The sequence below is a fragment of the Pelophylax lessonae genome, assembly GCF_965119305.1.
Source record: "Pelophylax lessonae genome assembly, chromosome: 3".
Lineage (NCBI taxonomy): Eukaryota > Metazoa > Chordata > Amphibia > Anura > Ranidae > Pelophylax > Pelophylax lessonae.
In genome coordinates, this window is record NC_138770.1 from 184,153,264 (window position 1) to 184,175,677 (window position 22,414).

Sequence of the window (22,414 nt, forward strand, 5' to 3'; positions counted from 1 at the left end):
CCTATTCCTGGCACTGTTTGGGGTAATAGAACCAGACAAGCTTTATTCCATCTTTACACAGACAGACCTTTACTAGGATACAAGCAAAATTTAGCAGCCGCCCATTGTTCTTTCAATGTGAGTTTAAAACATCCCTTCATCAAGTCCAGTATGGGAGACCTCAATTTTCGCTTTCATCACTTTCATAGACATGTAATAGTGATTTTAAAGCAGAGTTCCAGCCACTAAAATAAAAAAAAATTAAAAGTCAGCAGCTACAAATAATGTAGCTGCTGACTTTTTATATAAGGACACTTACCTAGATCCCGTGATGTTGGCACCCTGAAGCAGATTCGTCCATCAGCTTGGGTGCAGGGGTTGGCATTGCAACTAAGGGAAACTGGCAGTGAAGCCTTCGAGTATTTGTAAAGTCAAATTTTTTTTTGTTTTGTTTTAAATAACAAACATGTTATACTTACCTCCTCGGTGCAGTGGTTTTGCACAGGACAGCCCAGATCCTCCTCTTTTCGGGTCCCTCTTCGCTGCTCCAAACCCCTCCCTCCTGTCGAGCAAGCAACTTGCTATGGGGGCACCGAAGCCGAGTTGCAACTCTGTGTGTCCATTCAGACATAGAGCTGCGGTTCGGACCCGCACCCTCTATCCTGCTAACTGGCTTTGATTGACAGCCATGGGAGCCAATGGGGCCACAGCTGTGTATCAGCCAACCAGGAGGTAGAGTCCTGGACGGCCGTGGACATCGCTGAACAAAGATGGGGCTTAGGTAAGTATTGGGAGTGCTGGGGAGGCTGCTTCACACAGAAGGCTTTTTATCTTAATGCATTATAACTTTACAACTCCTTTCAGGCTTCACAACCAGTTTTCTACTGCGCATGTGGGTCGCGCTGCGCTTTTTGAATGGCCATGCTGTCTTCTGGGGGACACACAGGTCCCAGAAGGCAGCGGGGGAAGGGCTGATGCAAAGGGGGAAATGACGCCAAAAAAAAAAAAAAACAATATCCAAAAACGAGTGGGAGGGGAGGGGGGGGGGGGGTGCTCAATTCTTCTAGACCTCATTTAATTTTAGCCTGGAACTCCACTTCAAGCTTGCCGAACACCAGTAGAATTTTGTTGGCAAATTGACATTTTTGGAAAGTTTGTTTGATTAAGAGTTTCCACCAGAGCAAGCGAAAAAAAATTGAAGGATGATGATAGAAATTGTTTGTTGAATGTAATAGGAACTAACACATTTCTGACAGTTTATTAATTTCTGGCAAAATCATAGCTAGTCCTTTGTGAAAGCAATTGTCAAATTTCAAACAGAGAAAGAACATTCTTTCTACGGGAAAAATCAAAAAGCCCATACAAAAGTTATTCGAACAAAAAGTTATTCAAAATCAGTGGAGTCCATGAAGGCATCATCAAATGATGGGACGAGTGATTTATACATTTTCTCGTGCAAGTTTTTTAATCTGGCCATACATTGCTGGAAAATTTAAACCATTACTTGCCCTATTGACACTTCGGCAAACCTAAATTGAAGAATCAAAGGAATTGGATGGAAAATTGCCAATCAAACGGTGAATGCATCCAATGAAATGAAGCCACTGCTCTGTTGTTCAGACAGCTGAAGGGGAGATTCCTCCATCCACGCTGATTAGTGTGGATGGACGAATCTCCATGGAGGAATCTAATAGAGTCTAACTTTCAGTCGCAGATTAAATGAGAGAAATTTGTGCATGTATGCCTAGCTTTACCCTGAAGACGGATATATAATGCACAGATGAATCATTAACTAATAATGCTTGTAAATGCAATTAATGTATGTACCTAAATTTGACCTATTATCAGCCCCTTGTAATTATCTTTACAACAGCACTCAAACTTGGAGCGGGAAGGAGGGACACAAAGAACAAATTGGGTGATCTGCATGCAAATGGACTGGCAAGGAAGAAGCTGGCAGGGGGAGAGAACAGAGAGTTGCCATCATCAGTTTGCTGCTGCTCCATCTGCAGGCTGTGGATAGTATAGCATCACAACTGTATTATCTAAAGTGATATTAACCACTTGCCACCCGCCCACCGTTAAATGATGGCGGAGCGGCTCTTGTTCTGGGACGACGTCATATGACGTCACCCCAGAACGGCCTCTTGCGCGCTCCCATGGAGGCGCGCAGTGCGGCGATCGTGGCCTCATCATGTTGCTAGGACACGGTGCGACCCCGATCTTGGTAAAGAGCCAATGACGTGGCTCTTTACCCATGTGAACGGCTGTGTCCAATCACAGCCGGTCACATGTAAAAGTGCCGTTTATCAGCTCTCCTCGTCTCACACTGTCAGAGTGTGTGGCGAGGAGAACTGATCAGCAGCTCCTCCTCAAAGGGGAGTCTAGGACAGGTAATCAGGGCACTGATCATCATTGCCCTGATTACAGTAAAGCAAAAAAACAGTGCCCATCAGTGCCCACAATCAGTGCCCACAGTGCCCACCAATGTCCACAATCAGTGCCCATAGTGCTGCCAGTCAGTGCCCATCAGTGCCTGCTCATCTGTGATGCCCATCAGTGTCCATCAGTGGCACCCGTCAGTGCCCATCAGTGCCATCCGTCAGTGCTGCCTATCAGTGCCCATCAATGCCACCTCTCAGTGCCCATCAGTGCTGCCTATCAGTGCTTATCAGTGCCGCCTATCAGTGCTCATCAGTGCCGCCTATCAGTGCCCATCAGTGCGGCATATTAGTATCTCCTCATTAGTGCCACCTCATCAGTACCCATTAGTGCCCCCTCATCAGTGCCCATCAGTGCAGCCTGACAGTGCCCGTCAGTGCCGCCTCATCAGCGCGCATTAGTGAAGGAGAAAAATTACTGACAGAAAATAAGAAAAACTTCTGTTTTTTTCAAAATGTTCTGTCTTTTTTTTTTTTAGCAAGGAATAAAAAACCCAGCAGAGATTAAATACCACAAAAAGAAAGCTCTATTTGTGTGAAAAAAATGATAAAAATGTCATATGGGTACAGTGTAGCATGACTGCGCAATTGTCATTCAAAGTGTGACAGCGCTGAAAGCTGAAAATTGGCCTTGGCAGGAAGTGGGTGAAAGGGCCCTGTATTAAAGTGGTTAAACCCTCAATTTTTAAGCACTTTCAGCAGTTGATGTTATACTTATCACTGAGTATGCAGCTTTTTCGTCATTTAATTCTTGCCTACGATCCAGTTTAAGCTGGTGCCGTGACCGCTACCCCATGTTTTCTGTTTCAGGGTCGCTCTTTTCTCTTGTAGGATCTCATGGGAGGAGCCACCCTTGCATGCATGTCTCCTTATACTGTGCGCATCAATAGAAACACACAGCCCCATAGCCTGGGATGGCAAGGTACTCCCCTGCTTCTTCCCCTCCTCCCTTCTCTAAGGCAGTATAAGCACTGGGAGATCCAGGTTTTGGCTATGCTTTCTGGCAATGTTTTCTGGATCACAAGAGTGTCAGATGAGAATTACAAATCACTTGTTAGATAAAAAAGCACACATATATTCATTATAAAGGTGCCGCTGTTTGCCTGAAGTTCAGCTCTAAAAAAAAATAGTAGTATCTAAATGCATGCAACATTGTGCATTTACATACTGGACTAGATTATGTTCATAAATGACCCATAAATGTGGTTTCTGGAATAAATAGAGCAGACATCCTTAAAGAACAGACGAGGAGATGTTAGTGCCTGGAGTGAATGCTACCCTTTCCGTTTCCAATTTTTGGGCCTTTAGTTTGCTATAACATTAAAGAGAAAATAATGAGATGGCAGATAATGATCATAGAAGAGATGAAGTGATGGAGAGCTGGTCGGCTCCCTTGTTCTTCTCCCTCGTGTGTACATTACAATGCAAGAGAAGTACACAGCCAAACACACTGCAAATTGCATGACCTTCACAGGGGGATATTATAGAGACATCACAATAAAAGCTTTACATGTCTCTTCAGAGTCCTAAAAGAACAATAATTTACCAACAAAATGATATGCATTTGTTTTGCACACTATGAAAATAACTTGACTCTTATAATTGTCAGCGATGTTTAAGCCACAAAATTTAAAATGAGAAAATCACATCTCTTGTCGTTTTCTTATGAAAGATGGTAACCAATATTAGAAGCGTACCATGGCGAAAGATAATAACTCACTGTATTAGAGTTTATCTAAGAAAAGACACTTAAAGTTAATTTATAAGAACAATCACTGTTCCAGATTCTTTATATGCTTCGAATAGCATTGGTGATATACATCCTCATTATAGGAGGTATTTGTAATGTTTTTTTGTGTGTTCTTGTACTTGGCATCTGAAGACAGGACAGAGAAGATGTGAAAAAAATGACAGCCGCACTCTAAACTTAGCTCCTTATGCTGTATTCATTGATTGTCAGCAAAGTAACTGCATTCAACAGTGTTTCTACACAAAAACCAGCCTTCTTTATTTAAAGAGGAGCTCCAGGCTCCTTCAGAGGAAATTAAAAGTCAGCAGCTACAAATACTGTAGTTGCTGAGTTTTAATATAGATACACTTACCTGTCCAGGGATCCCGCAATGTCCTCACCCGAGCAGATTCTCCAATCGGCTCCAGGTGCAGGCGCCAGCATCTGGAGTAAGAGAAACAGGAAGTGAATCCTTGCAAATTCACAGCCTGTTTCCTACTGCGCATGCGCGAGTCGCGCTGCACATTGTGAATGGTCCTGTAGTCTTCTGGGACCTGTGACTAGTCCCAGGAGACTGCGGGGGAAGGAGGGAGGCCGAACTTCTGACTCAGTTCGCCATGGTGATCTGAACCAGAAGTGGAAGCGGGTACTTGTCAAAACCAGTTACTTGTTCCACCCAAAAAAATGCCAAATTTTTCAGTGGAGGGTGCACATACATTATCTCACAAAAGTGAGTACACCTCTCACATCTTTGTAAATTTTTTATTATACCTTTTCATGTGACAACACTGAAGAAATGACACTTTGCTACAATGTAAAGTAGTGAGTGTACAGCTTGTATAACAGTGTAAATTTGCCGTTCCCTCAAAACAACTCAACACACGGCCATTAATGCCTAAACCGCTGGTAACAAAAGTGAGTACACCACTGAAAATGTCCAAATTGGGCCCAATTAGCCATTTTCCCTCCCCGGTGTCATGTGACTCGTTACTGTTACAAGGTCTCAGGTGTGAATGGAGAATAGGTGTGTTAAATTTGGTGTTATCGCTCTCACTCTCTCATACTGGTCACTGGAGGTTCACATGGCACCTCATAGCAAAGAACTCCCTGAGGATCTGAAAAAAAGAATTGTTGCTCTACATAAAGATAGCCTAGACTATAAGAAGATGGCCAAGACCCTGAAACTGAACTGCAGCATGGTGGCCAAGACCATACAGTGGTTTAACAGGACAGGGTCCACTCAGAACAGGCTTCACCATGGTCGACCAAAGAAGTTGAGTGCATGTGCTCAGTGTCATATACAGAGGTTGTCTTTGGGGAATAGACGTATGAGTGCTGCCAGCATTGCTACAGAGGTTGAAGGGGTGGGGGGTCAGCCTGTCAGTGCTCAGACCATACGCCGCACACTGTATCAAATTGGTCTGTATGGCTGTCATCCCAGAAGGAAGCCTCTTCTAAAGATGATGCACAAGAAAGCCCGCTGAAGACAAGCAGACTAGGGACATGGATTACTGGAACCATGTCCTGTGGTCTGATGAGACCAAGACAAACTTATTTGGTTCAGATGGTGTCAAGCATGTGTGGCAGCAACCATGTGAGGAGTACAAAGACAAGTGTGTCTTGCCTACAGTCAGGCAAAGTGGTGGGAGTGTCATAGTCTGGGGCTGCATGAGTGCTGCCGACACTGGGGAGCTACAGTTCATTGAGGGAACCATGAATGCCAAAATGTACTGTGACATACCGAAGCAGAACATGATCCCGCCCTTCGGAGACTGGGCAGCAGAGCAGTATTCCAACATGATAACGACCCCAAACACACCTCCAAAATGACCACTGCCTTGCTAAAGAAGCTGAGGGTAAAGGTGATGGACTGGCCAAGCATGTCTCCAGACCTAAACTCTATTGAGCATCTGTGGGGCATCCTCAAATGGAAGATGGAGGAGCACAAGGTCTCTAACATCCACCAGCTCAGTGATTTCATCATGGAGGAGTGGAAGAGGTCTGCAGTGGCAACCCGTGAAGCTCTGGTGAATTCCATGCCCAAAAGGGTTAAGGCAGTGCTGGAAAATAATGGTGGCCACACAATATATTAACAGTTTGGGCCCAATTCGGACATTTTCACTTAGGGGTGTACTCACTTTTGTTGCCAGCGGTTTAGACATTAATGACTGTGTGTTGAGTTATTTTGAGGGGACAGCAAATTTACATTGTTATACAAGCTGTACACTCACTACTTTACATTGTAGCAAAGTGTCATTTCTTCAGTGTTGTCATATGAAAAGATATAATAAAATATTTACAAAAATGTGAGGGGTGTACTAACTTTTGTGGGATACTGTAAGTGGAGCTTACCTTTTGAGTGGAGCTCCACTTTAAGGAATGTTGGTTTTTCAGGTGGAGACAATGTTGTATGCAGTCACTTTGCTGACCATCAATAAATACAGTCTGAGGAGCTAAGGCTGGTCACAGACAGTTCGAATCTCGACCGGTTCAGCAGGAACCGGCCAAGATTTAAATCATGTATGGGCAGGCTAATGGCACTTTTCCACTGCAAGTACAAGCTCGGCTCCACTCGGCCCTGCTTGGCTCTGTTTGGTTTTCCACTGCATGGTACCGCATGGTACGGTGTTGGAACGGTTTGGTACGGTTTGCTTTTCCACTAAAGTAAAGTGGGTGGGATAACAACGATTCTCTGACCAATCAGTGGCTAGTAGTGACAAACAGTCAAGGCTGAAGGCAAAGGATTGTGGGATATGGTACCGGTACGGCCCTCTTGGAACCACAACTGAGGTGATACTGTTTAAGAGAGCCGTACCGTTCGGTTCCATGTAGTGGAAAAGCGCCGCCGTACTGTACCGTACCGAACCGTTCCAACACCGTACCATGAGGTACCATGCAGCGAGCCGAACCGTTCGGTTCCATGCAGTGAAAAAGCGCCATAAATGTACCAAAGTTTATCAACTTGGGTACAACCAGCCTGTCGGATTTTACATGCAATTATCGCTGGTGGCTGGTATAGCTTTAGCAATAATCACTGTGTTCTCCTGGCGTGGACAGCTTCTCCTGCTCTCCCGCCTGGCAAACACAATCGGCGCAAGGAAATCAAGTGAATTTACTTTGCTGGAAAAAAATTTGCTCAGTCTATAGCCGGCTTAAATTTTGAGTGCAGCTAATATTTTTTCATATCTTTGATGGACAATGTTAGCCAGCACCTGGTTCGTCCATGTATGATAAGAGGAGTGAGTCTTAAGCAGAGCTATGGAGTTGAGTACAGGACATAGAAAGTTGCATCTAATATACTATTGAGGAAGTAACAGGAACTAATATGGCTTCCACCAACAGTTTCCAAAATCACATTGTACATATTAAAGGGTCACAGGGATAGTTATAAGTAAAGACTTTTAGGCAAGGTCAGTCTATATAGCTTCCTATATGTGTTGAAACGTCAACACTGAGATGTTTCGCCAGCAATTCCTGATTCTGTTATTAACCTTCTGGGAGTACTGGTTGCTCCTGATCACTATATGTAGCAACCTCTGTAATAAAAATAAAAAAGGAAATTCAACTGGGAGAGTAGGAACCCCACACAATAGATATGACAAGTGTACAGACCTTAAGCAAAGTTATCTCTCTGACAGAAACCCCCAAGAGATAAATGAAATTCTCCGGTGGTTTAACTCTTAACATCTTTTAAAAACTGAAATAATGATTTTGTCCATGGGAGACAGACAGTAAAGTGAGAATGTTCATTTATCTGTAGACTGGTGGAGAGCTTCTATTAGAGGCATTCTTTCGTTTTTATCTGATATACTCGTAGATACTAGGCCTTCTTATAAATAGAATAAAGGGGCACACATCAGAAACCTGGAGTGAGGCAAGAAGGAGTGTGCATTCAAGGACAAGTTTACAAAATCCCCCATCTTCGCTGCGCAGTGTGAAGTGCTCACTTCTCAGCATTTCCAGATTTAAGTCATCAAAATTCCAGCTACAATGCCAGGTGCACAGTGGAGCAAGCACAGTCTGTACTTGTCCAACTGTAGAGAAAAGGATAGGGCCGACACTGGGGCTCTAACTCAGTGTTTCTCAACCTTTTTTCAGTCAAGGCATTGTTTAAAAATTATGGACAATCTTGAGGTACCTTTTAAAAATTATGGACAGTCTCAAGGCACCCCATTCTAAAATATCAAAGCTATTCTACTAGTTTTACATAATACAACAACATTCAAAAGGTCCAAGTAGGACACCCAATGTTAGAGGGGATTTATTCTTCCAAAGCAAATACACATTTGCAAACTGGTTCTAAATAGTATTCCAATGTTTCTCTCCATCACTCAGCTAATCTAATGTGACCCCAACACTGATGGAGAGGGTCAGGGGAGGGTAAAACAAAGATGTTATGCAGGCGACTGACATCCTCCTTATCAACTGATGATGTCATTGGTTGTTAGGATGCCAGCAGCTAGAAGGTTGTAATGATGCACAATGAAAACCTGTGACTTAGTGTAACTAAAAAGGCAGGCTTCATCAAAAACGCCAGCTTGTATAGAATTTTTGGGCAATTTTTAGGCATTTTGCCAAGGCACCCCTGCAGAAACCTTGAGGCACCCCAGGGTATCTGGGCACCCTGGTTGAAAAAGGCTGCTCTGACTCCCGATGTCTCCATAAAGAGTACCTTCCACCTCTCAGTTTTTTTACATAAGGCCCTTGTTAGCCCCCTTAGGATAGCAATAAAGTTAAAAGAGAAGTTCAGGATTTAAAAAAAAACAAACAATTATACTCACCTAGGTGGATGCGGCATCGATCAAATACTGCATGTATCCCCCGAAGGGTCTGCAGTGAGAAATGAGCAATCAAACACCACTGATCACTCTTCCCCTCCGTTCTAAGCAGAGAGCTGTGACTGTCAGTCAGCAGCTTTCTGCTCCCCCTCCAGTGCTCACCGAAGAGCTAAGCTGTGGAGGGGGGTCGGGAGGGGCTGGCCCAGGCTCTCAGAGGATCACTTAGAGACTAAAGGCCCGTACACACTTGACGAAAATAGGACTAAATATCCTCCAATTTTTCTCTCTCTTGCTCAGCACTAATAACCGTTTTTAGTTGACATTGCAAAATAGTCTAAAAGATAATGTAATTAAATACTAAAACCAAAATGTCCAGCAAAAATCACATTCAGCAGCACTCAATATGTCTTTAACATATTAAGATCATGAAGTCCTCGTATAAGAGTATTATACCGCCAAACAGTCTTTATTCAAGGCAAAAACCAGATATTCCATAGATAATAGGTGTTCTCGGTGCTCAGTATAAATAATCCAGCATTCACCTTCACCACACCATCAGTGACCCCTTAAGAGTGGGCACTCACCAGAAATAACATGGTAATATGCCTGTAAGCATTGGTTGCTTGAACCCTTGACACTCCGGACCACCTCTGCTTCCACCAGAAGATCTCCGCTCTCCAGTATCAGACAGGGATCAGACCATACCCAAAAAAATTGGAAAAGTAGGAGGCACAATAGTGTGATACCGTTTCAAAGCTTTTATTATGTTACCACACTTCAAAATAAAACCCCCCACATCCAATGTGCTTACATCAAGATAGAATTTTTCAAGCATAAAAGTGATAATCACGATGTGATGGCCAGCTCACCGTTGCTGCATAGATTCTACCCGCCTGACCTATGGGTGAGATCCGGAATCCAGCCAAAACCTTGGTGATCATCAGGGAGACAGCGTGCCTGTGTACTGACGCGTTTCGTCGTATATGACTTCTACTGAGGACTCAGGCACACTGCACATTGTCCCCTTTATGTAGTACAGATAATTAGGACTAATCCCGCCTTGTTATGATGTCTCCTCCCCTTGGGAGGGAACTCGTGGTGCCGTTTCCCGCCAATCCATGTACTTCCGGTATCCACGATTCCGGATGTGGCGTCATTTGTAAACATTAGCCGCCAGTCAATGCCAGCCCGTGGCCCGCAGTGACGTAATTTCCGCTTCCCCGGCGGAAAACCACTTTCGGGGTAACTGTCCGAGAACGCCGGACCTGCGGACTGTGACCTACAAAGGTATCACTTCCGCTTCCGTCACAGCTACAACTTCCGGATTACTCAACCCGGATGTTGATATGTCCTGATCGCGGAACACGTGGCTTATCTACCATTGCCATAATAATACCTATACGGCAAATCAAAAGTTTTGAATCAGCTCCACTTATGAGTTCTGATGAGCTTAATTCACTTATTGAACATAAAAACCTGGGGATAACAAAGTCCTAATTTGTATTGCACAAAACAAATATTCATATGTATGTCAATAATCATAAAAAGAAGATGATTATATGTGCCCATTATGCTTGTATGGGTACTAAAAATATATATATACTGTATATATATTTCAAAAAATACATATAATAAAATCCATATATATATATATTAAAAAGGAAGAAAATGCCATTAAACAATATATATAAATGATGAATAAAATAGTCATAAAATCTCTAAAATGATACGTAAATAGATTCGGTATATTAAAACGGAAATACAGACAATATCTAAAAGGTCCGACCATAAAATGAGACATCTTAAAACCAAGTAAAAAGGGGAGAGGGAGAACTAGTGGATATTAAAAGGTAATTGTTAAAAAGTAATTAAAAGACATAACAGTGGGTGGAGAGACCACTCAATAATTACTTAAGAAACAATTTAGATCTAAATCCACATTTAATCCATTGGGGGTCAGAACATTGGTCCGATATATCCACTCTGTCTCTTATTTGGATAGCTCTCTGACCCTATTCGCTCCACGCCAGGAGTGCGGCATTTTCTCTATGCCCCAAAATTTTAGACCTGATGGGTCCATCATATGTTTGTCCCTAAAATGTAACGGGACACTGTGCTCCCTAAAGCCTATGCTGATATTATAGATGTGTTCTGCAATCCGCACACCCAACTTTCTTTTTGCACGGCCAATATACAGCATGCCACATGGACATTCCATTCCGTATACGACATGCGTGGACATGCATGTTATCACCTTTTTTATTTCAAAGGTTCTACCATTCGCGTTAGATGTGAAGGTAGTTAGTCCTCTAAAGTGGGTGTTAACTTGTCGCCAAGCTTTGCACCATCTACATGCATAGAATCCTGGGGTATTCCAGAACATTTTTGGAGCCTTCGGTAAATCTAGGACCTTTTTGACAATTCTATCACCAATGCTAGGTGCCTTCCGATAAATAAATATAGGGGTAGAGGGTAAAACCGGTCCTAAAACTTTGTCCATTTTTAAAATCTCCCAATGTTCTTTAAAAATCTCCTCAAATTCACTATATTGCACATTATAATCGGTAATAAAACCCCATTGGTGTCTGTCATTGGTAACTTTTTCTTTAGTGGCAAGACACTCATTGTGGGGGATATCAAGCACTTCCTGAACTGTTTTGTCAATCTGATCTGTTTTGTATCCTTTCTCCACAAATTTCTCTTTGATGATCGCTGATTAGAAAGTCTTTGTCATATGTGCAGTTCCTGCAAATTCTTAACATCTGTCCTTTCGGGATATTTCTTAGCCAAGTAGGATGGTGTCCACTTTGTATGGGTAAGTATCCATTGCGGTCAGTAGGTTTGAAATAAGCTTTTGTACTGATCTTTCCGCCATTCAGAGATACACTAACGTCTAAGTAATTAATGGTTTCCCAGCTCCATGTAAACTCCTATTTGATATTCTGTTCGTTAGTGTTTAACTCTTCCATGTACGTTAACAGTGATACTTCATCTCCTGCCCATATAAAAAACATGTCATCAATGTATCTTTTGTATAATAACAGTTCTTTCCTACGTCCGGCATGTATTCTTCTATCCTCTCATTCTCCCATGAATAGATTGGCAATTGATGGTGCGAATATGGCCCCCATTGCAACGTCCCGTTTCTGTACATAAAATTGGCCCCCGTACCAAAAATAATTGTGGGATAAGCAGTACTCTAAAATCATACCTAAAAATTTCTTTTGTACATGAGGTAGATCCGTTCTTTGGCTCAGAGCCCAATTCAAGGCTAAAATGGCATCTTCGTGCTGTATTATCGTGTATAATGAAGACACGTCCGCAGTCACTAAAAAAATATTTTCTGTGTTTGGCAGGATCAAATCTCTTAAAATGCATAAAAAGTCCTTGGTGTCTCGTAGATATGCCCTTATATGTATTACACTCTCCTGTAAAAAGTGGTCCAAATATTCACCCACCCTTGTGGACACTGAACCTATGCTATTTACGATAGGTCTGGCCGGAAGGGGAGAGCTGGTTCTTATGGACCTTGGGCAGTGTGTAGATAGTGGGGATGCGGCTAAAGCTTGGGACTAGATACTTCATTTCCTTTTTGGTTATGATCCTTTTGTTATAGCCCAGTTCTATCAGGTTATTTAGATCTCTTCTATACGATAAAGTTGGATCCTGATCCAGCTTACCGTATACTTCAGTATCCCCAAGCATGCCCATCAGTTGGTTGTGGTAGTAATTTTTGTCCAAGATTACTACTCCTCCCCCTTTATCCGCTGGTCGGATTACTACTTCTTTTCTTTTTTCCAGGGACTCAATTCCTTCTTGAATGTACTTAGGATTTGCATTGCGGATTGGTTTAATTTTATCCAGATCCTTGATGAGTAATTGTTTGAAAACATCGATGTTGTGGTTCGATGTTTGTGGTGGGTTAAACAGTGAGTTTTTCTTTAAACCACTGTTAACCCCCACTGTGTTGGGTTTGTTTATTACCTTTGCAGTTCTGTTTTGAGCCGGATTAGTGTTTAGAAAGTATTTCTTCATATTCACCTTTCTAATATATTTTTGTATGTCTATATAGACATTAAATTTGTTCACCGGTTTTCTTATACCGCACTTCAATCCAGCATTCAAAATGTTTATTTCTTTTTGGTTCAATTCGATGCCTGCCAAGTTGTAGATGCCTGTTATTCCATTTCTCGCCTTCTTTTTCTGGACCCTTCGTCCACCTCTACATCCTCTGTACGTTGGTAGCCCATTGAGTTGTTCCTCAAACTCTGCTGGTATTGTTGGTCCATTTCTTCTCTCGGCCCTCTGGGGTTGTTCCAGGATTTGCCTCTCACCAGTCTCCGACCCCTTCCTCTGCCTCTTCCCCTCCAGCCTCTCCATAAAAAAGGCTGTTGGGAATTAGTTGGAATATTTTCATCCACCCTTAAAGGTTCAAACCTATTATACGTTTGTAACCTTTGTATCGGCTGCCCATATGACTAATATGTATCCCTAACATTCTCAGTCGTATGTGGAGGGTGATTAGATCTTTGTATGGGAGTCGATGGTTTGGGAACATTCCCAGGTTGTCTAGGCTTCCACTTTTTTCCTTTTCCTTGAGCAACTTTCCAAAGGTTTTCACCTTGTGTATAACCTGGGGCTGTACTTCCTGGATTAATATTGGTACTTGTGCTTGGACCATCCTCTCTATTCTGGGAGATTTGTGGTTCTTGTCTGTTTTTTTGTGGAGGAGTCTGCCACAAATAAACTTGGTCGTGTCTGAAGTCTTTCATATCTCGATGGTATTTCTTGACCTTTTTCTTTTGTGTGTCTAGATCTATTTTCTCTAGACGTTTTTTGATATCCGTGCTGAGTTTAATTAAAAGTGGTGATTCTTTGTGTTCTTCCAACTCCTTCTGTATTTCCGAAATTTTCTTTTCTAAGATTAGCATTTTCTTCCTTTTTCTTTTTAAAACTAAATCCTGTAATCTATACCCTGCTTGGTTAAAAAATTCTATCCACTCACTGGTGGAAGCATCGTCCTCGAGTCCGTCCTGAGGGGTAACATCCCATCTTAGGCTCCTCATGATTATTTTATCTTTCGCATACTGCTCAAAGGTACTGATGTCCCACCATGTTCTGACTTGTTTTTCTAATGTGTTGGCTAAGTTATTTAAAATACTTGATATGTCTGTTGTGGTTTCTGGTATCTCTTGATCACCAAAAATGTTTTTTAGATCAATTTTCCTATTTTTGAGATACTGTACTCCCTCCATAGCAGCTAGGTGTGAATAAATAACTAAGATAAAAAGTGGTTGAAAAACACAGGGGAATTCTCAAACACTCGCCCAGCGCCTACATTGCATAATGTTCACGAAATTTCTCATCCGATTTTTTTTTTTTGGGACATTTGTTCCTAGACTTCTGGGTTGTCAGCAACTTCAGATCATGCGCGGTCTTTCGTATCCGATTTTTTACGGACGTACTGCATACACATTAAACGAAAATTGGTCGTCTGGGGACGGACGATAAAAATTTTGGTGTTTGTCCCTCCATTTTTTTTCGTTGAAAATGTCGGCATCGGCTGCTGAAAGTTGTGTACACACTAGCCGAAAATCGTACGATTTTACCTCGGACGTGAATTTTCGGCAGATTTTCTACTAGTGTGTACCCCACTTAAGCCGGGTGCCGGTCCAGGGTTTTTGATGGATCCTGATCATTCGATCGGGACATCAACCGATAGCGGGCTACTGAAAATGTGTCACAGTAGTGCTGATCTGCACTCCTGTGATCCATAGAAGTATGGCCAAAACAAACTTTGGCCATACTTCTCCTAAGAGCCCGTTCACATAGGGGCGACGCTACTTCGCACCGCGACCTCCGAGGTCGCGGTGCGAGCAGCGCGCCGCGACCTCGGAGCGGCCGCCACGGACTTCATAACATTGAAGTCTATGGCGGTCGCCTCCTGGTCGCCCCAAAGAAGCTCCGGACCCTTTTTCTAAGTCGGAGCGACTTGTGTCGCTCCTATTAGAACGGGTCCGCAGCTTCCCTATGGGAGGCGACCTACGGCGACCTGTGAGGCGACCAGGTCGCCTCACAGGTCGCCTTAGTGTGAACGGGGGCTAAAAGTACAAAAGGAAAAATAAACAAAAATGTGTTTAAAAAAAAAAAAATATAATCAATTAACAAAAAAATGCGTTTAGCTAAGGCATCCTAATAATTTAAAAAGGGCTGACAATGCATTGCTGAGCGATTGCCACCTACTTTACATGTTATCTGGGGTGCCATTCTAAAAGAATGCAATGCATTATACAATGCAAAGAGCTGTGCATTACTGTTGAAACATGCAGTAAAAAAGCATGTTTTATGGTGTGCTACTGATCCAATGTATATGTTTGAAGGGAGCCTAAGAAAAAGATTAAAAAAAGATAAAAACAAAAACCTATTTTGTCAGCCTATTAAAAAAAAAGCAGAATATTTACTATAACAGTGCACCAAATACAATTCTAATTACGTACTAAAATCATTATTAGCAGACACAAACATAACAGAAAACCTGAGTGAATTAGCCCTCTTTAATTGCATTTTACATTAAACAAAAAAAATTATATATTTTTTAAAAATTTTTACAAGTATTTTATTTTACAATTTTTATTAAAGCGGAGTTCACTTCACTCACCTTGTAATTGGAGATTGAATATACTCACCTATTCTCTACTTCCTCCCTCGGTGCCGCGGCTCCGACGTCACTTCCTGTCTTGCGATGATTCCTGGGAGCTGAACGTCATCGCTCCCAGGAATCAATGCGACGGCACCGGCCCTGCTCGTAACTTCCGGTGCGACGCCGCATTCCCCGCTAAACAGCTTCTGGGCATGCCCAGAAGCTGTGGAGGAATGCGGCGCCGCACCGGAAGTGACAAGAGGGGCCGGTGCAGGCGCATTCTGGGACAAGAAGACGTGGAAGAGGACGCCGAAGAGGATTGCGCTGGCTTCAGCTGCCCACAACAGAGATGGGTATTTCTTCTAAAAGGTAAGTGCGAACCGGGACAGATCAGAGGCTAGCCATTGTGGAATGTACTAGCCCTGACTTTTCCGGGGGTATGTTTGTTGAAAAATGGTTTCTGTGCCCGGAACTCCGCTTTAAATTATTTATTACACTGTTTATTTATTATTATTTTTTTTTACAATTTGCTATTTTTGTACCAGGGCAGGGAAGCCTGCAGCGCTGGGGGGGGGCGGCATAGTAAAAGGGGGGCCCACAAGGAGGGGGGGATCAGAAGCAGACAGAACAGGGAGGGGGATCGGTTTCAGAGAATCAAATACAAGAATGATACACCGTGTGTGTGTCTCTCACCGCAGCAGCTGAAAGCTGGCAGGAGGGGGAGAAACTGGCTTTCAGCTGCTGCAGAGAGCCGCACAGGAGTTCCTTCTGTAACTGCCCCTCCGCCCAACAGCACCGATTTCCCCGTGCTGTTGGGGCCCTCCTGTGTGCCCGGGCCCCCTACAGGAGGACTGGCGGTCCCCCCCTAGCAGCGGCCCTGTTCTTAGCTACCAGGAAAAGATAGGTAAAAACGAACCCTAACCTCAACCTAAACATTACTTAATGTGAAGCAATACATTCTCTAAGATTTCAGTAAAGACTCTAAGGTTCACACTTATGCAATCCAATGTGCATTTTTCACACGACAAGCACTTCATTTGAATGGGCTGCTCAATATACTAAAACAATGGCAATAATATGCTTGCACCTTTTTTCTTTTTTTTTAAACACACTGCACCAGAACACACGGTACTTTGCTATCCTGCATTTCAGTGTCCTAACATTCATGTGCCTTATTTTGTAAAGTGATTATAAAGTCTTTTTTTTTTTTTTAAATAACAAACATGTCATACTTACCTTCTCTGTGTAGTGGTTTTGTACAGAGTGGCATGGATCCTCCTCTTCTCAGGTCCCTCAACCATGCTCCTGACCCCTCCCTCCTGTTGAGCGCTCCCACAGCAAGCAGCTTGCCATGGGGCACCCGAGCCGAGTCACAGCTCCCTGTGTCCATTTATACACGCCCTCTCTCTCCTAATTGGCTAACTAACTTTGATTGACAGCATCAGGAGCCAATCGCGCCAGGTCTCAGCCAATAGGGAGGGGAGTCCCGGCAGCTGAGACACACCTGCAACATCGCTGGATAAAGATGGGTTAAGGTAAGTATTAGGGGGGCTGCTGCACACACAAGGCTTTTTTTTAATCCTTATGCATTGACACCCCCAGCGATTTGTATATGGCAGTGTAAACTGTCTGTGATTTGAATGTGATGCGGGAACCCGCAGTGGATTCGCAGGGTTCCCGCATCGCATAAATGTGAACTGGCACTTTAAGTCAGGTTTCATTCAGTTTCTACAACATATGTTTAAAAACACCATGTGTGTGTGTGTGTGTGTGTGTATATACATTAGAGGGCTGGCAGGCTGCCAAAATCTGCTGTTATAGAAACAAAGCTGATATTTCTGTGCCTCTGTAATTAAGCTGTAATTAACACTGAAAATAATGGATAGTGGATCTTCTGTGCTATCTGCACAATGGAAAGGGTGTGAGCCCTAAAAAGGGCAGAGGTGTAGAGTCTAAGTAGTACTGCACATGCCACCATATCTTCAACAGAGCATCCCGGGCCGCAAGTGAAGATGGATTTTACGGAGGGTGTTGACAGGCAGATACAGAAACAAGGACAGGCCCAAGGTCAGAGCAGGCAGTGAATAAGTCAATAACCAAAGAAGCAAGACTGCAGGACCACAGGAGTTAGATAGATAGCCTTGGGCTAGAGAACTAACCTATTACTCAGGCAACGAGTGTTGGCCTGAGCACAGATAGACAGTTAATTGACAGGCTGGGCTGGAACTGGTCGTGCAATTGCTACAGTGGATATAAAAAAGAAATTCATCCTCCTTTAAAAAAATCTAATTTTGTGGCTTTGCAGCCTGAAATATCATTTGGTGTTGAAGCCAAATAATTCAATCTTAGTCTCATCTGACCACCTTAAACGCACCTTGAAGATTCTGAGACCACATGGAAAAAGGTGTTATGGTCAGATGAGACTAAAATTGAATTATTTGGCCTCAACACCAAACAATATGTCTTGCGGAAATCCAATGCAGCTCACCATCCAAATAACACCATTCCTACAGTAAAGCATGGAGGTGGTAATATCCTGTTATGGGGGCGTTCCTCTGCAGCAGGGACTGGAGCACTTGTCAGTATATAAGAAAAATGATAAATGAATGGGGCAAAAAAAATGTCAAATTATTGAGGAAAATCTGCTGCCAGAAAGTTGTCAATGGGAAGAAGGTTTACCTTCCAACATGACATTGACCCAAAGCACACAGCAAAAATGACCACACAGTGGTTAAAGGAGAAAATCTGTGGAATGACTTGAAGACTGCAGTTAACCATCACCATTTAAATAAACTGAACTTGAGCAGTTCTGCAAAGAAGAGTGGGCAAATATTGCAAAGTCTAGATGTGCAAAGTTAGTAGAGACATATCCCAACAGACTAAAGGCTGTAATGAAAGCAAAAGATGGTTCAACAAAATACTGACATAAGGGGGTGATCCTTTTTCCAACTCAGTGATCCTGTGGTTTTTATTTTTTCCTGACATGTTGGCATTATAGCTTTCACTTGGATGTCATATGTTGCACTAGTGAAAATAGAAGGATAAAACTGTGTCTGTCTTCATTTCAGGCTGCAAAGCAACACAATGTGATTATTTGAAAGGGGGTGAATCTTTTCTTTATCTGCTGTATATCAGTCAGTTAGGGGGATTCTGGAACTGCCCATACCTACCAGTCCTGTGAAAGAGAGCAGGCTGCAGTAACAAGGTATGAGAGATTACCTGATGATAGAACCATACAGAGATGAAGCTTTGCTACTAATCTGTGACTTTGACTGACCTCTTTTGCCATAGGCAACGTGGAGAAATTAGTCTTCAAATTCATAACACAGGCACTGAAATCACATCTCGTCTCCCCTTGCTTTCTCTGGCAGTAATGATGGGGCAGCCTGCCTTCCTTCTAATGTAAACAGACAGCAGGTATATAAGCTGCTAGAAACTGACAGAGGCAGATTTTCTTTGCTGTGATCTTTGAGAATGAATTATTTCATAGTTTATGCAGCTACCGAGGTCAGTGAGGGCTTATTTAAAGATTTTCATATGCAAATTCTTTAACATCCATTGTCTGAACACTGGTGCCATTTAAAGAAAAACGTAAAAATGACTTATGTTAGCACAATAATCACAGAGTTATAGTCAATTAAACAGACACCTACTGGCTTGGCTAAATTTAGCGTAGGCATGTAGGCTTCAATAATCTCTCATTATAAAGGGTAAAATCTATATTTCTTTTTAATAAAGTAGATCTCATTTGAACTATACTGTGACAATCTTACCTCCATTTTAGTGTAATGACAATAAGAGGCGTGACAACCATATTTTATTAACACATCATCCACATGACCTGTGTTGTTGTTGTACAATGCCTTGCCGGGGAAAAAAAAACGGTATACAGAGCTCCTGCTTGAAGAAGTGTAAAATTACATGTGGACATAGCGAAAATAGCCAGGAAACAAGATGGGATGTCAAAAGCATGGGAGCTTTCCAAATGTTTTGTTAAGAGACAACAGAAGCGTTTAATTCGATTTTGTTGAGCAGACTGCACTTGTTGTCATACAATGACAGTGAAAATAAGGTCCAAGTAAACAGACAAACAGCTTAAAGGGCATGCATAGTGGTTTGGTAATATTTTCTTTATTATAATCAGGGCAAAAATGTAAATTGAAAAATATTTGGTATCTTTAGACAAGTAAACATGAAATACTGCATATTAATATTATTTTCTTTCTTATCGAGCCAGTAGATGACGCTCTAGTATGCTTTTCACATGTGAAGCAATGGGGTTTATTTACTAAAGCTAGAGAGGGCAGAATAAGTCACAGTTCTGCATAAAAAGTAGAAACCAACCAGCTTCTAACCTCAGCTTGTTTAATTAGGCTTTGGCAATAAAACCTGGAAGTGGTTTCTATGCAGAATTGTGACTAATTTTGCACTCTCTAGCTTTAGTAAATAAACCCCAATGTGTCACTTTCACCTATACTAACTGCTTCAGGGTTCAATGAGACAAAGGAAGTTGCATAGAAAGATCTGTCTGCTGTGCTCCCTCTTTATCTAACACATAGTGCTTTTGGAATTCTTGATCTAATTGTAAAACAAAGAGTGTGTTTATAATAAAAAGGACATATATAAAATATATTGTAAATGTAATAAAAAAAAGTATAACAATATATAAGAACATAAAAACCTAAAGTAAATAAAGGTCCCGTATGACCCCTTAAAACCCTTCCCAAATCCAGTAACTATGTAATGCACAAGTCTTGAGAAAGCTAAATCCTCCTTAACGGCACTTCGCAGTTGGAGAATTTCAGTGGTAGAGACAGTGCTACCAAGTTGTGGGCAGGGCTAAGGGTGGCCAGTTGCTAAAGGTGGCCAGTTGCTAAGGGTGGCCAGTTGCTAAGGGTGGCCAGTTGCTAAGGGTGGCCAGTTGCTGGCTTGCAAATAAGCAGTGACAAATCTGATAACCAGACCCCTGCAACATCTTCTCATCCCATTATAGTGTGAGCAGGAGCTGCCTACATGAGAGACAACCCTGCTATAAATTCAGAAGCAATGCGAAAACTTTGTCACCCCATAATAGGAAGCTGCCCGAAGTTGACTTTATATCAGCAGGTTAAATGGCTAAATAAAAATTGTAAGAACAGATGCACTTCAAATCAAGTATTGCAGCACATATTTTTTAATAGTAGGCCATAGCTTTACTAGATAGAACTGCTTCAAAACTATTATTGTTTCTATTTAAAGGATCAGTAAAACTACAGTAACTATAACTTAACTGTAATAGTTGTACTGATAATATTCAAAAACACAGTGCATACATAAAGGAAGAGATACTGAACTATCTGTAATAGTCTATACTCTTCTGACAGGTAGTCTTGGCATGCAGATCCACTTCTACTCCCCTGATCCGTTTTTCTCTTTCATCATTTCAAACTGCCTTTCATCAGTATTTTCATGAAAGTCTAAAAATGCCTGTAGATATGACAGTTGCCTGTTCCAGAAATACTGGAAGGAGAGCATCAAATAAGTAGTGGAATCCACATATAATTTATCATTTACAGTATATGAAAATCGAACATGTTTTGGTTTTTTTAGGGGCTCCTTCATCAGATTTAAATTACATTTTGGTACGCAAAACCAAGGAATGAAAGAAGCTTTGGGCACAAACCGTAACTTCACCTTACATACCTCCTGTTGTCTGGATCTACTTTTGCTTATAATGTTTAAACCCTGATTAAGGGGGCCCCTTCAGAACCCCTAGGAGGCAGTCACTTTAGACACATTCTCACCGGTGGCAATAGTGTTCAAGATGCAACTGCTCACATCTTGTACAGGAAGAGCCTCTACTGATGTGATCTATAGGGGTATGTATAAATGATTTCTGCCTCATGATGTGAAGTTATTGTCCTGCTTAATTTTGTGTCATCCGCAAAAACTGAGATTGAGCTAACAATCTCGTCTTCAATGCTGTTTATTAATAGATTGAACAAAATTGGTCCCAGGACTGAGCCTTGGGGCACCCCACTTATCACTCTGCCTACTCTCCTCCCCCTCCAACGTCAGCTGGCGGGGGAGACCTAATGCACATGGGCAGCAATGGCCGCGCACGCGCATTAGACCTCCCCATAGGAAAGCATTATTCAATGCTTTCCTATGGGATTTTGGCGACGCTGGAGGTCCTCACATAGCGTGGCTTGCTGTAGTGTTCAGGTGGCACAGCATGAGGAGTGCCACACCGGCCTGTGTCCGGTCCATTACTGATTCAGGGTGCAGGATGCCGGCGCCCCCTGCTAAGTTGCACCCTAGGCGGCTGCCTAGGTTGCCTTACAGGTAGCGCCAGCCCTAATCTGTCCCTTTGTTGTTATTTCATATACACTTTACAAGATTGATAGGCATGTGACACAGTGTAGTGGTCACCTTGCTGTATGTTAGTAGGTGAACCTGTTTATTGCAACAGAGTTTATATGCAGCTTCTATTATTCTCGTTAACCCTGTCATTTTTTGTCTGATATTTTAAAGCTAGTGTTAGCTCAGGACTCGGTAACCAGCATAGGCAAAATCCAGGTTAAACATCTGACAGCCCATAGGTATTTAGAAGTTTGATTGCATGGCAGATGAGAAGCTACTACGGACTAGGGCTTGCCAATGACCATGCATTATGGACGGCACAGTGGTGTAGTGGTTAGCACTTTCACCTAGCAGCAAGAGGGTCGCTGGTTCGAATCCCAACCACAACACTACCTGCCTGGAGTTTGCATGTTCTCCCTGTGCCTGCATGGGTTTCCTCCCACACTTCAAAGACATGCTAGTAGGCTAATTGGATCCTGTATAAAAAAAAAAAAAAATTGTCCCT

The 22,414-nt window shown here is 42.4% G+C and overlaps 1 protein-coding gene across 2 annotated transcripts in view; it reads right to left on the bottom strand.

Moving 5' to 3' along the window:
• The window catches only part of DNER (delta/notch like EGF repeat containing), a 404,738-nt gene that overhangs the window by 238,823 nt on the left and 143,501 nt on the right, over nt 1-22,414 (bottom strand). Inside the window, exon 2 of one of the 2 annotated variants that reach the window (XM_082249030.1) lies at nt 7,641-7,685. The exons of the other annotated variant lie outside the window; for it this stretch is intronic. Within the exon in view, the coding sequence (XP_082105156.1) occupies nt 7,641-7,685 (45 nt within the window). The remainder of the gene's footprint in view (nt 1-7,640; nt 7,686-22,414) is intronic. 2 annotated transcript variants of the gene reach the window in all.